This window comes from Rhizophagus irregularis, chromosome 22 (genome assembly GCF_026210795.1).
Source record: "Rhizophagus irregularis chromosome 22, complete sequence".
NCBI lineage: Eukaryota > Fungi > Glomeromycota > Glomeromycetes > Glomerales > Glomeraceae > Rhizophagus > Rhizophagus irregularis.
In genome coordinates this window covers 1,118,800-1,135,409 of record NC_089450.1, presented here as the reverse complement: position 1 = coordinate 1,135,409, position 16,610 = coordinate 1,118,800, and the positions used below count along the sequence as shown (strand labels likewise).

General features: G+C 29.3%; 5 protein-coding genes across 5 annotated transcripts; 3 read left to right on the top strand and 2 right to left on the bottom strand.

Annotated features, from left to right (window-relative positions):
- Positions 1–51: 51 nt before the first annotated feature.
- Positions 52–1,209, top strand: OCT59_014516 (uncharacterized protein; the record flags this gene model as incomplete). Its single annotated transcript, XM_066150079.1, has 3 exons — positions 52–111; positions 311–353; positions 454–1,209. The coding sequence occupies 3 exons, from the start codon at positions 52–54 to the stop codon at positions 747–749; spliced, it is 399 nt and encodes a 132-aa protein (XP_066002286.1). The 3' UTR covers positions 750–1,209.
- OCT59_014515 (uncharacterized protein) lies at positions 740–2,765 on the bottom strand. Its single transcript, XM_025310130.2, has 2 exons — positions 1,555–2,765; positions 740–1,454 (listed from the first exon to the last, which is right to left on the bottom strand). Exons 1-2 carry the CDS (start codon positions 2,291–2,293, stop codon positions 868–870), a joined length of 1,326 nt encoding a protein of 441 aa, XP_025185816.1. The 5' UTR covers positions 2,294–2,765; the 3' UTR covers positions 740–867.
- A 287-nt stretch (positions 2,766–3,052) lies between these two features.
- OCT59_014514 (uncharacterized protein) lies at positions 3,053–4,923 on the bottom strand (the record flags this gene model as incomplete). The annotated part of the gene is made up of 4 exons (XM_025314193.2): positions 3,053–3,928; positions 4,010–4,075; positions 4,162–4,258; positions 4,376–4,923. The coding sequence occupies 4 exons, from the start codon at positions 4,921–4,923 to the stop codon at positions 3,053–3,055; spliced, it is 1,587 nt and encodes a 528-aa protein (XP_025185817.2).
- Positions 4,924–5,595: 672 nt separating this feature from the next.
- Positions 5,596–11,481, top strand: OCT59_014513 (uncharacterized protein; the record flags this gene model as incomplete). The annotated part of the gene is made up of 10 exons (XM_025314194.2): positions 5,596–6,000; positions 6,089–6,746; positions 6,829–7,134; positions 7,202–7,327; positions 7,508–7,630; positions 7,705–8,235; positions 8,311–8,625; positions 8,694–9,529; positions 9,608–9,953; positions 10,028–11,481. The coding sequence occupies 10 exons, from the start codon at positions 5,596–5,598 to the stop codon at positions 10,615–10,617; spliced, it is 4,236 nt and encodes a 1,411-aa protein (XP_025185818.1). The 3' UTR covers positions 10,618–11,481.
- Positions 11,482–12,790: 1,309 nt separating this feature from the next.
- On the top strand, positions 12,791–16,486 carry OCT59_014512 (uncharacterized protein; the record flags this gene model as incomplete). The annotated part of the gene is made up of 14 exons (XM_066150077.1): positions 12,791–12,836; positions 12,923–12,937; positions 13,053–13,526; positions 13,616–13,756; positions 13,830–14,794; positions 14,872–15,025; positions 15,095–15,241; positions 15,309–15,368; positions 15,444–15,498; positions 15,586–15,679; positions 15,766–15,983; positions 16,050–16,128; positions 16,200–16,299; positions 16,374–16,486. 14 exons carry the CDS (start codon positions 12,791–12,793, stop codon positions 16,484–16,486), a joined length of 2,661 nt encoding a protein of 886 aa, XP_066002285.1.
- Between the last annotated feature and the right edge of the window lie 124 nt (positions 16,487–16,610).

Genomic DNA, 16,610 nt, shown 5'->3' with positions numbered 1-16,610 from the left:
TTGCTTGTAATTGGTTTCAGAAAGGCTTTAAACTTTAGAATCTAGATTGTTATGAAGAGAAAAAGTATTTCAAACGTTAAAAGTGCGGATATTTCAAACATTAAAAGTGCGGTAAGTTACCAAAAAGAATTGGGTAATTAATTATTTATATAGTTACTATATTTATTTTCATATCAATAATAATACCAATACAATCATTGTCATCATATTCATTAATATCAAATAAAAGAACAATTCAACATTTTCAAGTGGTTTTATTGACTAATATTTTTAAAATTCATTTACTCGAATTGACATCAAAAAAAAAAAGATATTTAATTCATTAAAAAAACGATATTATAATTTTGGAAGTGGTAAGTTGCAGGTAAATTTCAAAAAAAAAAAATTAATTTTTTTATATATTAAATATATTAATTTTTATTTGTTTCGAATCATTGATTCAAAAATTGACAGCATTGCCGCCATGTTGTAAACTTATGAGAAGAGCCAAAAAAGTGTTACATGTCAATGATCCATATGATATCACACTATTAAAGAACAATTATAAGTGGGTTAAGTGGGCTAAGTGGACCGACTTTGACACACGTGAAATTTCAGCAGAATATTATTCAATATTTTACATAATACACGGCATTGCATGTTCAAATGCTCGTGTCATAATTGCATGTTCAAATGCTCGTGCCATAATTGCATGTTCAAATGCTCATCATAATATTTACTGCACGATAACATTTATCTTATGTTATTAATATTATAATATTAAAGAATTAAATAATATTTGTAAGATCACATAATTATGGTGCATAATGCATAATATAATTTAACAAAATATAGAAGTAACTTTTAATGGATAACTTACAAACTCGTTCAAATTTTCGAGATTAACTGATTAACCATTTCTTTTTCCTCATCAGTTTCGATTACCAACAATCTAAAATTTTCAGTTGACCCACTAGAAATATCCACAACATCTTTTCCGCTCTTAAACAATTCTTCAACACTTTTATTCCTTTCTTTATCAACACTCTTAAATCCTAAACATTTAATTTTCTCGGCAACAGCTTCGCGTAATTCTTTATTATTTTCTCCAATTCCACCAGTAAATATTAATGCACTCACATTACCTTCTAATGTTACAAAATAACTTCCAATATAATTTACAATACGATTAATAAAAATATCAAAAGTTAATTTTGCTCTTTCTTTATTAATAGAAGAATTGGAGTTTTCACTTCCATTTGTAGTATCTTGAATTTGTTTTACAATTTCACTAAAATCCGAAGTACCACAAAGACCTTTAAATCCTGAATTATGATTTAAAATGGATTCTGCTTCTGTTAAATGAAATTGTTTATCTACTGGATGATGAGATTCATCACCCTTGCGTGCTTTTGATGAAAAATGAAATATCGCACATGGATCAATTAAACCAGATCGCGTGCCTCCTGGTAATCCTAATCATTTTATGATGATATGTCGGTTAAAATTGACCATTAGTAAAAAATCAAATTAAAATTAAAATTAAAATTAAAAATTTATTTATTGTAATTTTACCTTCCAAAGGAGTTAAACCCATAGTAGTGTCTACGCTTTTACCACCTCTAATAGCACACATACTAGCTCCACTTCCCAGATGTAAACAAATAAATTTTGAATTATCATCGTTCAGATCAATTCCCATATGTTTGGCAGCAACTTTAGAAACATAGGAATAACTTAAACCGTGAAAACCATATTTTCTAATTCTTTTCTGTTTAGCTTCATCATAAGGTAAAGCATAAGTATAAATATGAGGTTTTATGGATTGATGAAATAAAGTATCAAAAAATGCATAATTTATTGAATTTGATAATTCTTTTAAACAAGATTTTAATATCAATACACTAGAATGATTATGTAATGGAGCCAATTCTGAAAGTGAATCAAGTTTAGAAAGTTCTTTTGAAGGTGATGAATCAGATTTTAAAATTATTGGTTGAGATTCTGTTGTACCATGAACGATTCTATGAACAATATATTTTATTTGTTCTTTTGAATTTATTATAGTATCAAGTAAATAAGATAAAATATGAGAAAATGCTTTTTCATGTGTTTGAATATTTAATGATTTTGAAATTTTTGTATTAGATGATATGATTTTTGCGGTAAATTGTGAAGAAGTTGGTGATGTTATTTCAGTTATTGATCCTTTTGATACTAAATTTATTTCATCTTTTGATTTATCAAAGAGAAATAATTTATATTTCAAACTTGAACTTCCAGCATTGATAGCTAATATGTTTATCTTCGTCATTTTTTGAAATTACTAAATTTTATCAACGGAATAGAAAAAAGGATTTAAGGATTTTTTTTTTTAAAAAAAATATACATTTTTTTTATTTTTTTATTTTTATAAATTAAAATTCATTTTTTTTATTTCCTCTCATATTGACATCAAGATTACGACAAAATTTTTTAAGCAGTTAATTAAGTAATTATTTTTTAATTATTATCTAACTCAAAATTTTGCTCTACCAAAAAAAGGTAATCGGATTTATTTCAACCAAATAACCAAATGGGCTTATTAAATATTAACCAAATAAACTAAATTATATTGAATTTAATTTATCAAGATTTTTATTGTCTGAATTTTCCGATGTGCTACTAAAAATCAAAATCTTTTTTAGTAATCCTAACCCATAAACGAAATTGAAAAGATTTCAAACATTTTGCTGTTTGAAAGATTATCATAAAAAATTTGGCTGTGCCGGATAAGAACCCAAATTAAGCACACAATAAAAATTCATTATAAAATATAAAATGCAATTTTGAAAGAGAAATAAATGTGTAACAAATAGTTCGCAAATGATCTATTCCGTATAAAAGAATTGTTCATACATTACATGTGATTTTCATTCTCACCCCTTATAATAATTTATACATTATGATAAAAGAATTTATTAATTAATTTCTTTATTTATTTAGCATATAATCAAGCATTTAATAATTAGAGCATTCACTAATCAATAAGTTAATATGTTGCTAGGTAAACGAACAGTTTGCTTTATTTCACTTATAGAATTAGATGATGCAACGACTGCTGATACATTTCAATATGTTGAAGTTCTTGAAGTGGAATTTCTTCTGATTGTTGAGGTGCGTGTTCTTGAAATTGCTGCTCATATTGTGGAACCTGCGAATACATCATTGATTCAGAAAATTCCTGTTGTGTGTGTTGTACAATTTGATTCTGATATTGAGTTCCGTCTTGTAACCATGAATCATCATTGTCATTATCCGTCATGACTTTATTATCGGAAGGTTCAAATGGCTGACAAAGCAACATATTGTTTGCATCAGGTCTTTCTTGTTTTTGAATAATAGGATTTTCTTGAACGTTTGATTCTAATTCTTGATTAACCGCAGATGGATCAAATGGTTGGCAAAGAAGTAGATCTTGTTTGGCAACCTGATTTTGTTCTCGTTCTTGATGTGTAGGAATAAGATCTTGAATATAGTATGAGTTATGCGCATCTTGATTAACTATGCCCACTTGTATAGGAATCATCGTAGATGGAAGTGAATCCATATATAAATGAGTTCCATTCATATCTGTATTGGTTGAACGATATCCATATGCTTGTGAATTATCAGCCATGTCTAAAAAATCCTCCATAGAATCTCGTTGGTCATATAAGTCGTAAGTTGAATCTGTCGTGTTTGCTGGAAGTTGATATAACCCATCGACCGTATTGTTACTTGTGATGATTTCGGGCAAGTTATTTACTCCATTATCGGAGGCTAGTTGCATTTCTAAATTACCTTGCGAAATTAGTTGTATATTATCTTGAGCTGATATTTCTTCCGTGGAAGGATTTATGTCTGCACTTTCATTTGCTCGCACCGTATTTTGCTCACGATTATATTGTACACGCTCTATACCAATTGACTTTAAAATAATAAAAAGCTTTAGTATCAATTATTTTAGTTTTTAGTTTTTATTTTTTTATTTAAAAAGTTTGATACTTACTGCTTGATATGCTTTCATATCTTCTTGCCACTGCACGAAAGCTTGTGTTACAAGATCATGATAAGTCTGTGAAATCAAGAAATAACATATATAAAGGTTAATTAAAGTGTAGTGTATCTTTTGAGTGAAATAGTAGTAAAATCAGTTATTACCTTCTTTTCATCTTCGGATAATTTTCTCCACGCTTCTCCAAGCATTATTGTTATTTCTTTTGGACCCATCCCAGGATTCTGTTGCTTCAATTCTGCCCTATTAAGGTCAATTAAATATACGAAAAAAAAACAAAACAATCAGTTTATTGCTAGCTAAAAATAGAATAATATCGATAAAAGGGGACCATTATTATATTTGGAAATTAAGATCTACCTTTTCACTAAAGAAAACCTCAAATACGCATTAAGGGGTCTTTTTGGTGCGTTCGGATCTTTGGCTTTTCTTGCTCGTTTTGGTTTGCTTTCACTCTCGTGATTATTTGCCTCAATTTGTAAATTATCATTATTTTTGTTACTTTTACTCTTTCGTTTCCTTGTAGCTTTGCTAGCAGAAGCGGGTAACGCACCATCTGGTGTAGATGCAGCCGTCGATCCTTCCGGCGTTGACATTGCCACATTTGGCTTTGTTTCATGTGAATTTGATATCTTTTCTGTACTAGCTTCCTCAACAACAGTTGCTTTTGTTGCGACAGTTTTTTTATTCGTTCTCTTTTTACGTGGCGTAGCTGCTTTTTTTATCTGTCCATCAGATACTTTTTGATTCTTTCGACTTTTTTGTGTGGATACACTAACCGTCGTTGGTGCTGTATCATTTGGTGGCGTGGGAGGTGAATTATTTTTATTATCATTGCTAGAAGACGAAGACGTATTTGTCACTGCAGAAGCAACCTGTGTTTTAATTACTGGTTTGAAATGACCCATGTTTTCTTTTTATTTAATATTTATAAATAATAATAAATTTTTATAAAAAAAAGTTTTTTATCTTTTTATCGGGAACAAGTAAAAAGCAAGTTATAAATGAGAAGCTTATTTAAGCCGCATGATTATATACTATTTTATCAACCCATCAAAAAGTTTTTTTTTATTCCCGCAAACTACACAAACTATTATGATTTTTTTTTTTTTTTTTTTTGATTCGAAATTTCGAGTTTACGTATAGTTTAAAAAAAATTTTTAAAACTCAATTTCTTCTATTCAATCGTCATGTGATTCGAAAACTACAATTTTGTATTACGTAATTAAATGTTTATTGTATTTATTGTATACAGTATATATGGCGATTTTGATTTAAGACCTTAATTAATACTACCGATTGGTTAAAATTAGAATGATTTTCATTAAATTCGTTTCAGCCTCAAAGATATGTCATATTGACTAAATTACTTGATAATCTAATTAATTATCATTATCAAATATGTTGATGTTCTTGATGTACACAAGTAACAATGTAACTAACTAGTATGGTATCTCCATAATAACGCGGAAACTTTAGTATGGTCGATGGATCAATCATCAATATATAAAGATGTGGCTTTTCTTTATCATTTTAATGTTTTTTTATCTGGATTTGTCAACTCCTCTTAATTTTTAAAAATGAGTACAGAAGAACAAGATCGATTAGCACATGAACGATTAGAACGTTGGAAACAGCGTTTACAAAATTTAAACGAACTTCAATTACCTACTGATTACCCTAGACCTTCGCCAGCAAAGGTTGTTGAGGCAGTTAAGAAAATAACTTTAACTGAAGCAACATCAATAGCAATTTTACAACTTTCGAGACCATCCCTATCTCTAATAGATGTGAACGGAACAAATAATGGGAACACGTCTCCATTCATAATTCTATTGGCTGCATTCTCCATACTATTATACCGATATACCGGTGTAGAGGATATCGCTGTAGGATCTTCTTCAGGTTCAAGAAATCCTCTCGTTTTAAGAATACCCATTAGCCCTACAGATACTTTTGAACAAGTGGTTCAAAAGGTTCATCAAGTAAGTCAAATTAATGATTATTTTTATAATTATTGAACAATATCACAATATCAAATAACATTATCAAATAACATCCTGTTCATTTAAGGTTGAAGGAGATGCAACTGCTGATGAAATCCCATTTCAATCATTATTATCTTCAATATCTCACTCACCATTGTTTCGTGTTCGTTTTTTTGATCAAACTGATATTCCAGACAAACCACTACTACAAGCGACGTCATCTACAACAGATCTTACTGTTTTAATTACTTCACATTCTTCATTACGCCAGGCACTTTTTTCGATAGAAATCTCAATATCTTATAATCAAGTTTTATTTTCTGAAAAACGAATTTCCCATATATTTTCTCAATTAATTACTATTCTTGATAGTGTAGTTGGAAATAACCAATTAACTGTAGCTCAGATTCCTATCCTATCTAAAAAATGTCGTGAAGTTCTTCCTGATCCACGTTCGGATTTAAAATGGGATGAATTTCAAGGTGCCATTACGGATATTTTTGCTAGTAATGCAAAAAAATTTCCTGATAGGTCTTGTGTGATAGAATCTCGCGCTGATAGTGATGAGAATCATATATTTACATATCGTCATATCTATGAAGCTTCTAACCTTGTTGCACGCTATTTAATTCGAAACGGAATTGAAAGGGAAGATGTAGTTATGATATATGCGTATCGTGGCGTAGATTTAGTTGTTGCAATAATGGGTGTTCTCAAAGCCGGTGCTACATTTAGCGTAATTGGTTAGTAAAAAAAAAAAAAGTAAAAAAAAAGAAAAGAAAATTCTTAAATTGTTAATGATCGATTCTTCCTTAATTTTATTAGATCCGGCTTATCCACCAGATCGCCAAAATATATATTTATCAGTTGCCGTACCACGTGGAATCATTCTGCTCAAACGTACGGGAACTTTACATCCATCTGTTCGCGCATATATTCAAGAGAATCTTGAAATCAAATGTGAAATTCCTGCATTAGAAATTGCAGATGATGGATTTTTAAGGGGTGGTGAAGTTGTTGGTGGTGATGCATTAGATTCAATTCGAAATGCAGATGATGTTAATGTAGTCATTGGACCAGATAGTATTGGAACTTTAAGCTTTACGAGCGGAAGTACTGGAATTCCAAAAGGTAAAAGGAAAAATGTTTACAGTAACTATAATTATCATATGTTAACTTTATTTGTCCTTTTTCATAGGTGTTAGAGGACGCCATTTTTCACTCACACATTATTATCCATGGATGTCGAAAGAATTTGGTCTTTCCGACAAAGATAAATTTACAATGTTGAGTGGAATCGCCCACGATCCAGTTCAGCGTGATAGTAAGTTTTGAATGTTTTATTTAAGGATAGTATTCCACAATTATAATTTAATTCCGATCGGCCATTGGATAGTGAATTTTTGAAAATAAAGTGAAATCGTTGTGGGTACTATCCTTAGTCTCTTGTAAATCTGATTTCACCTATTAAATTGAATGTCTGTTCATTGTCTTTTTTTTTTAGTCTTTACTCCATTGTTTCTTGGAGCTGAATTACATATTCCAACCAGTGAAGATATCGGTGTTCCCGGAAGATTGGCTACTTGGATGGCTGAACATGAAGTTACAATAACTCATTTAACTCCAGGTAAAATAATTAATTTTTGTTTATATATTAATTTATTGAGTTAATTCTAATTATTGTTTACTGTTGAATGGTAGCTATGGGTCAATTGTTAGCTGCAAATGCTGATACACCAATACCTTCTCTTCGAAATGCTTTCTTTGTTGGTGATATTTTAACAAGGCGTGATTGTAACCGTCTTCAACATCTAGCACGCAACACCAATATTATTAATATGTATGGAACAACAGAAACACAACGATCTGTTTCTTATTTTACTATTCCATCACATTCATCTTTCCCTTCATTTTTATCATCTCAGAAGGATGTTATACCCGCTGGAAAGGGTATGCAAAATGTTCAGTTGCTTGTTGTTAATAGACAAAAAAAAGATATCTTATGTGGTGTCGGTGAGATTGGTGAAATTTATGTTAGAGCGGGTGGGTTAGCTGAAAGTTATTTAAAATTAGATAACATAACAAGGGAAAAATTTATTAATAATTGGTTTTGCGATATCCAAAACACAAATGAAAATAAGGGAAATGAAAAATGGGGTGAATTTTGGAAAGGCAAGAGAGATAGATTATATAAGACTGGTGATTTAGGAAGATATATGCCAGACGGAAACGGTATGAGTAATTTTTGACTATTTTATATATAATTTTAGATGATTATGTTTTAATTATTTTTCTTTTTTTTTTTAGTCGAGTGTAGTGGAAGAGCTGATGATCAAGTTAAAATTCGAGGATTTAGGATTGAACTTAGTGAAATAGATACATATCTCTCACAGCATCCAAATGTAAGAGAAAATGTTACTTTGGTTCGTAGAGATAAATATGAAGAGCAAACTCTTGTCAGTTATTTTGTGCCTATGAAAGGAGATGATCAATCAGAGCTGATAAGTTCTACTGAAGACGAAGATGAAGAAGAAACGCCTTACAATTTTAAATATCGTAAGCTTGTTAAAAAAATAAAAGAATATTTAAAAACGAAATTACCAAGCTATAGTGTACCAAGTGGTAAGTTTTAAATAATTTAAATAATTTAGCTCTTTATAATAATATAACTAATTTATGGTTTGTTTTAGTGATTGTTCCACTTAAAAAGATGCCTTTAACACCAAATGGAAAGATAGATAAGCCTGCATTGCCTTTTCCTGATACCGCTGAACAGTCAACTAAAATTGTTAATAAAGTACAACAGATGACATCAACTGAACAGCAAGTACATGAGATATGGACTCGACTTCTTCCAAATTCAGTTAAAGCCAATATATCATTGGACGAGAGTTTCTTTGACCTTGGTGGACATTCAATTTTAGCCACGAGATTAATTTTTGAACTTAGAAAAACTTGTAACGTAAGCGTGCCCCTTGGACTTGTCTTTGAAAAACCGACCATACGTGGACAAGCAAAAGAAGTTGAGAATATTTTAAGTAGTGAGTATAATATTGCTGTTGAAGAGACTGATACAGAAGAACTGGATACTGCAAATGAAGGCAAATCTGAAGATATTGATTCTAGGGAAGATAAACTCGAATTTGATTATGCCAGCGATTATGAATCATTGGTAAATGAGCATATAGAAAGAAATTATGAACCGATTCCAGAAAATTATTCCAGGAAAACTTTCTTTGTCACTGGGGTTACCGGATTTCTTGGAGCCTTTATTCTTTCAACTTTACTCGACTATAGCAATGACATTAAACTTATTGCTCATGTTAGAGCCACATCGAAAGTTCATGCAATGGAAAAGGTCAAAAAAAGTTGTCAGTCACATTTAGTATGGAGAAATGAATGGGAGACTCAAGGCAGATTAGAAGTCATTTGTGGTAATTTGGAAGAGGATAGGTTAGGTATTGAAGAAAAAGAATGGGAATCACTTGCAGAACGTGTGGATGTTGTAATTCATAATGGAGCATTGGTAAGAAAATTTTGTGATGTTAACTTTATAGTTCTTTTTTTTATTACTTTTTATTAATTAGTTTATATGTTGCTTTAGGTTCATTGGGTTTTTCCCTATTCAAAACTCAAAGCAACCAATGTGCTTGGAACTGTATGGGCACTTAAACTTGCCTCAACACATCACACCAAACCTTTTAATTTTGTTAGTTCAACTTCTGTCCTTGACACTGAACATTATGTCGATTTAAGTGGTTCAATTGTTGAGAGGGGTGGTAAAGGAATATATGAAGACGACGATTTAGAAGGTAGTAGGAGAGGATTAAGGAGCGGATACGGACAAAGCAAATGGGTTGCGGAAAAACTAATTATGGAAGCAAGTAAGAGAGGAATGCCAGCTACAATAATAAGACCTGGATACATTGTTGGACATTCTAAAACTGGTGGTATGTTTAATTAGAGAAACTTTTGTTAAATTTTATTTTACTTTTATTAATGATTATGTATCCTAATTTAACAGTTACAAACACGGATGATTTTATTTGGAGATTAATTAAAGGATGTGTTCAACTTGGGCTAGTTCCTACCATTCATAACACCGTTAATATGTGTCCGGTAGATTATGTTGCGGAATGTGTTGTACGCATATCACTATCGTCTACTGCAGCATCAAAACTTGTTTTCCACATTACACATCCCTCAGATCCATCATTTATGTTCGACGAGTTATTTAATTGCTTGTATCGTTATGGGTATACGGTAAATGAAACGGAATATATTGTATGGAGAGACAGATTAATGGAACTTACATTACAAGCAGAAGACAATGCATTATATCCGTTGCTTTATTTCGTTCTTGATGATTTACCAACATCAACAAAATCTCCCGAATTAGATAATAGTAACACACGAGAAATTACTAAAATAGAATGTGAAAGGATGGGAGAAAGATTAATAGGAATTTATTTAGGTTATTTAGTTAAAGTAGGATTTTTGGATAAACCTGATTTAAGAGGAAAAGTAATAAATAATAACGGAGTTGAAATTTTAGATTTACCTGATGTTGTCGCAGCTTTGGAAGGAGTTGAAGTTTTGAAAAGAAATAGATAGGAATTAAAAAATTATTTATTATATTATTATTAATATAATTAATTTTAGTATATAAAAAATTAAATGAAAAAAAAAATTATTTGGTATTATCTTCAATTCACATGCACTTTTAATTATTATGGTTTTGGGTTGAGGAGCATTATATCATTGAGATGTGAAGAGAGTGTGTGGATTGATGATCATGTAGACATGTAATTAGAAATACAATTATTACACTCAAAATGTCCGAACCAATATTTAACTTGATAATATTTTTTAATCTTTCTAAAAAAAAAAATAATAATTATTATGCATAATAAATACATCTTTTTTCTTTAAATCATTCCACAGATGACTTCTTACTTTATTTCTTGATTTATTTCTTAATAATTTTTACTTTAATTTATTTTTTCTCACAAATTGCAAATAAAAGTTTCTTAGAATATTTGATTTCTATTATCTGTAAACTGCTTTACAGTATTATTTTGCATTATTCATTAAAATTTGTTCCAAGTAATTAGAAATACAGTTGTAATGGTAATATTATTATCTTTTGTAAACGTTTTTAAAGTAAAGTTTTAGATAATTTCTCAGGTAAAATGTTTGGAATCAAATATTCTTTGCGAAAACGTTTCACCGACAATGTTTCGCTGACAATCATCTCACCGACAAGGGAATTTAGGATTAGATTAAGGGCATGGTAAGGATGGATACCATAAAAAATTATTTTAAATTGAAAAAAAAAATCGAAAAATTGATGCAGGAGTGCGTGGTGATGAATGGATATGCAAACCAATGACCAGACCAAAGATGTGAATTAGAAATTTGGATCAAATCCTCATCGAACAAAGAAGTAAAAGTACTAGATGAATATGAGCTCGGCAAACTACCATTGGTTCTACTGCTTTTCTTTTTGAACCATTTAAAAGCTTCTTCATGGCACGATTCAAATAGGAGATAAAAATGCTAAATTTAAACAAATAGAATGTACAAAGCTCTAATATCATTTATTTTAGTGAATCTATACGATAAGAAGACGTTTAAGTAAAAAATTCCCAATGAAAATGAAATAATAAGACGACATAAGAGAAATGAATAAGATAAAAAACTTACGAAGACGAAACCATCAATGTATTAATTACTGTAGATAGATATTTATATTTTTGATGATTGGAAAAGACTCTGGACAATAATTCATATAATAATGGTAAAGAATAAATGATAATGAATGTGTGAGAAATGAGGATGAAATGCTAATCATAGGCTTCCTATGTCATATTATCGTGACGTTTGTCTATTTCGTCAAGAAGAAAGTTACAATAGTCAATTTATCAAAAGTCTTCATGATGAATCTTCTTTCTTTGGTATCATTAATTGGTACAAAAATCGAAACATCTTATGAACACTGATCGAAATAGTTCAATAGCTTCATTGTCTTTATCTTCCTTAAAATGTATCCGTTCAGGATTTCCATTTTGACGAGTTTGGTATTTCTATTTTAGTCAAAAGACGAATTTTTCCATAATCACCAATGTTATATATTTATCATTATACAATAATTCTCATTCTGTGATCAATAATAGAAAATTTAATGAATTACTAATTTGTTAAAATAAAATAATATATATATATATGTATTTTTGCATACCTTAAGTAATTCCTGAAATTTATCTTTACAGTATGTATATATCTTCTACAACCTGATACTCAAAACCTTTCAATTTTTATAACCTATAAAGAATATTAAAAGGTGAATGTTATTGGCTTAACGAGATACCCAAATGATAAGTTCACTTACGTGTTAAATCAAAAAACAACTTGAAATCTGTAGCTTTACATTGTGACATCTAAGCATTTTTTTTTCTAAAATATTTTAACGTCCAATGCTATTTAAAGAACGTAGAACGAGTATGCTGTAAAATTACGTTATCACTTATCAAAATTGATGATCCCAAATATCCGATCAATGTGTTGTGTTACAGATAAAATTTTTATTTAAGTTATTCACCTGTTATTTTTCTTAATTATATATAAATACAGACGGAAGTTTCCTAGTTCGTTCATTTAAAAAAATATACTTTCTTTATATTTTAATTTAATTAAAAGGTATTTCCATTACTAGACAAAGATTTAAATTTTAATAATAAATAGCAGTTTTTGTGCTTCATTAATTGATTTTTCATAATAATAAATCATGTTTATAGCAAACCCTTTTTCAAAAAGTCTATATACTCAAAAAGGTACGTGTTCTTTAACGTGTAATCATAAATCACTTTATGTTCAAAAATGTTTTCTTTTTTAATCAAAAAAAGAATTTTTTTATTAGACTTTCTCTCTTTTGGTATTACATTAAATGAACACCAACAATGATAACTTATCGGATAAGGAAAAATTGTTGGATACAAATGCCAAAACAACGCGAAAACAAAATCAATGGACTATAAATGATTTAAAAGTTAACATTGATTCTGTTTATAGGAGTCCATATTCATCAACTGGAAGTTTGGTTATCTCTCAGTCTACAGATAATCAAGATGAATCATTAATTAGTAATAACGATAATTTCTCAGAAATTCGATATAAAGGATCAAATATATCTTCTTCGGCACGTAGAGGAAGTCTTGTATTATCAGATTCAGAATCAGATCGTTCACTAACATTGTTAACGCCGCCAAATGTAAGAAGAAGAGCACTTTCTGCAACTTCTAGACCAAAAGATAGATTTTCAATGCTTGAATTTGGATCTTCTAAGATAGATGATGTCAATAAATTATCACCAACAAGACATAGTATGGCATTTGATAATGGATTTAATATAAACAATAAAATGATAAAGAATTCATTAGAGGATCGTGAAATTATAGATCGAGTAAGAATCGGTAACGCTGGTAAAGGCTTTGGAAATTTAATTAACAATGACGGTGAAAAAGGTATTTTTGTTTTTCTTTTATAAAAAAAAATTTATTTGAATAATAACTTATTAGAATTTTTTTTTTTAACATATATTTTTTATAAAAAGGGTCTATTGCTGATTTAATTGCTGATGTAAAAGACGAGGATGCTGTTAAGTTAGCAATGATTACTCAAAAACATGCTGGTCAAAAAAATCGAATGCATAACACTGAAACTGATATCGAAAAGTCTATAGCACAAAAAGACGGTAAAAAAAATTTTCATCAAGTATTTAAAATTTGAAAATGTTTCGTTTTGTTAATTTTTTTTGCTTTTTACAGGGCGGGTTTTTTCGGAAGCAACTATAACTAATTCCACAATGTGTAAACAATTTCTTGAAAATAAATATCACATATTATTTAAAATAATTAATAATAATGGAGTGTATAATCCTTTGACAATTGTTAAAATTCGAAAAAATGATTTGCCACGTGATGGGTCAGATCATAGTTTGGGATCAAGCGAAAATTCTAGTTGGGGGAATAGTAGAAACAAAATAAAATCGCGTGGATCTTTGCCACGTCACAAAGAATCAAATATATGGAATGTATCACATATGGAAATAATAAAGGATTATGAACAAAAAAATAAATTTGATCAGATTCACCCTAGTAGACAATTTGTTCGTGACGACAAAGAAAATTTTGACGACGATAAAGATTATCCAGAATCTGAATCTGATGAAATTAAAAAAAGACAAAAATATCTTCAATTATCACAGATGTTTAATCCTCCTACAACACAGGAAATGATGAGATCAAGAGAAAAGGAAGAAAAGGAGAGTAATGATTTAAAGTTGAAGGAGGAAAAACACTCTTTGAGTTCGAACAGTACAACATCTTTATCACAAGGAAAGGAAGATTCTTATAATAAATCGAAAAAATGGTCAATACATTTTTTCAAGCGAAAAGATAGGAAACATAAAAATAAGTCGAGTTTATCTAACATTGGAATTATACAAGTATCAGATGATTCATTGGGACTACAAACGAACGCAAAACATGTGTCTGAAACATCTTCGGGTGACCAAACTCCTCGTAGTTCATTGGAAGATTCAACGCGACAAATAGATTCTGAAGATATAATGAGTAATAGTGAGAGAATGCACTATGAATCAAGTGTATCTGAAGAAAAGCATAACTATAATCGAACTGATGATTTGATAGATGATGTATCAAGTCAAGTTAATTCGCTGGACGGTCATAGTAATAAATCATCAACCAGGAGTTCGGTGAATTTAGAACCGGTAATAATATGATTTTATTGTATATTTTTATTAATTAATATTTTATATCCTTCTAATTTTACAATTTAATTAATTAGGATGATGACGTGGGTTATTCTTCAAGGCAGAATATTGCAGAATCTTCGAATATCGGGGATCATTACGATAAATTTATCGGAGATGAACATGAAGATAATCATTTTAATCGTTTATCGAGTGAAAATAAAGTAATTGAATCTAGTGGATCGGAAGGTAATTAGCAAAATGACTTTTTATTTGACAATCTTTTTTTTTTAATATTAACGGCGTTTTGAATTGCAGATGAGTACGAAGATGAAACTACCATTGGACTTGTGGGAGAAACTGTGTTGGTTAATCTTGATATACTACCACAAGAGCTTGTTAATTTAGTGCACGATTATCAAGAGCATGGTATCGTTGATCGTAATATCGATAATGGACGATTTGGTATGTTTAATATAATAAAAAGCTTTTGTTTTAATCATATCTTAATACTGACGTTATTTTGTTATAGTTGAGTTAGATATTGGATTAAATGAAAATTTCAAATTTCGTAAATTAATTAGCTATGGAGGTAAATTATACTAATAATATATCTATATTGGTTTATTTGACATATTGGTTTATTCCTTTATTTATTTTATTATAGTCGACTTACTGGTTCTTCAGATATCACTTGTGTCAGAGGATGTGGATATCAAAAGGTATTTTGAAATTTACTTTTTCTTGATCGTATGTTCTAATTATATTAAGGATAATTATATATTTACGTACAATGATAAAATTTTTAGTCTAAGTCAACAAGATGCGGATGAAATAATCAAAAGATGTGATGATTATAGTGAATATATTGATGAAGCAATTAAGTTTTTGGAAAATTATGAGGTAATTTTCGTATCTCTCTCTCTCTCTCAATATCAATCTATCGATTTTATTACAGGAATAATTATTAACTTATACCAAATTTATAGATACAATTATCCAAGAGAGAAGATATTATTAAAGATAATATATTTAAATCTATCGATATCCTGATGAAATCATCAAATATTTTGGAGTCTTCTTTTGACGTTAATCAGCAATCAATAGCAGAAAATAAAAAGAGTATCAAAGAAGAAATCAAATTATTAAATAATAAACTTGTCAACATTGAAGATACAGTAAATAAACTAGAAGGGCAACATATCAGGTAACTAATAGATTGTTTTAAATAAGGCAACATTTTATTAATTTTATTAAACATTACGCCATATAGTTTCACAGAGAAAATGGAAATTACGTTAAGTAAAATTGAAAACATGACACTGGAAGTTAATAATGATTATTTCAACGATGTAATGTCATTTATCATTTAATTGTTTATTTTTTTGTCAACAATTTATTAAATACTATGAACTGTTTTTAGTTAAAAATTCTTGAAGATGAAATTCAACTTATAATAGCAGAAAGAGAAAAATCGCCATGGTTAGATGTATTTTACTTGATGATGAGTTATGTTATAACAGGTAAATACAATAAATATATCCATAAGAAAATTTAATGGATTTTTATATCTAATTTTTTTTTTTCTTCTAATTAGTCATTATGATTATGTATTGGTTTGTCGTTGCTTGCTTTAAATTGTTTAAGAAAATATTACTAGTTCCATGCAAGATGGTGGAAATCATTACTTCATCGAATTCTTCCCATTGATACATAATTCTTTTTGCATTAACTTCTATTGCATAAATCATTTAGACACTTACCTGACTTATATTTTTAGCATTATCATCAATTTTATCAATTATTTATGGAAGACAATACTATATTATACCAA

Excerpts from the sequence above, each read along its gene's own strand:
- OCT59_014515 (XM_025310130.2), bottom strand. The coding sequence starts at position 2,293 with ATGACGAAGATAAACATATTAGCTATCAATGCTGGAAGTTCAAGTTTG. Across the intron at positions 1,455-1,554 it reads GGGTTTAACTCCTTTGGAAG|GATTACCAGGAGGCACGCGA; the intron begins GTAAAATTACAA and ends TAAAATGATTAG.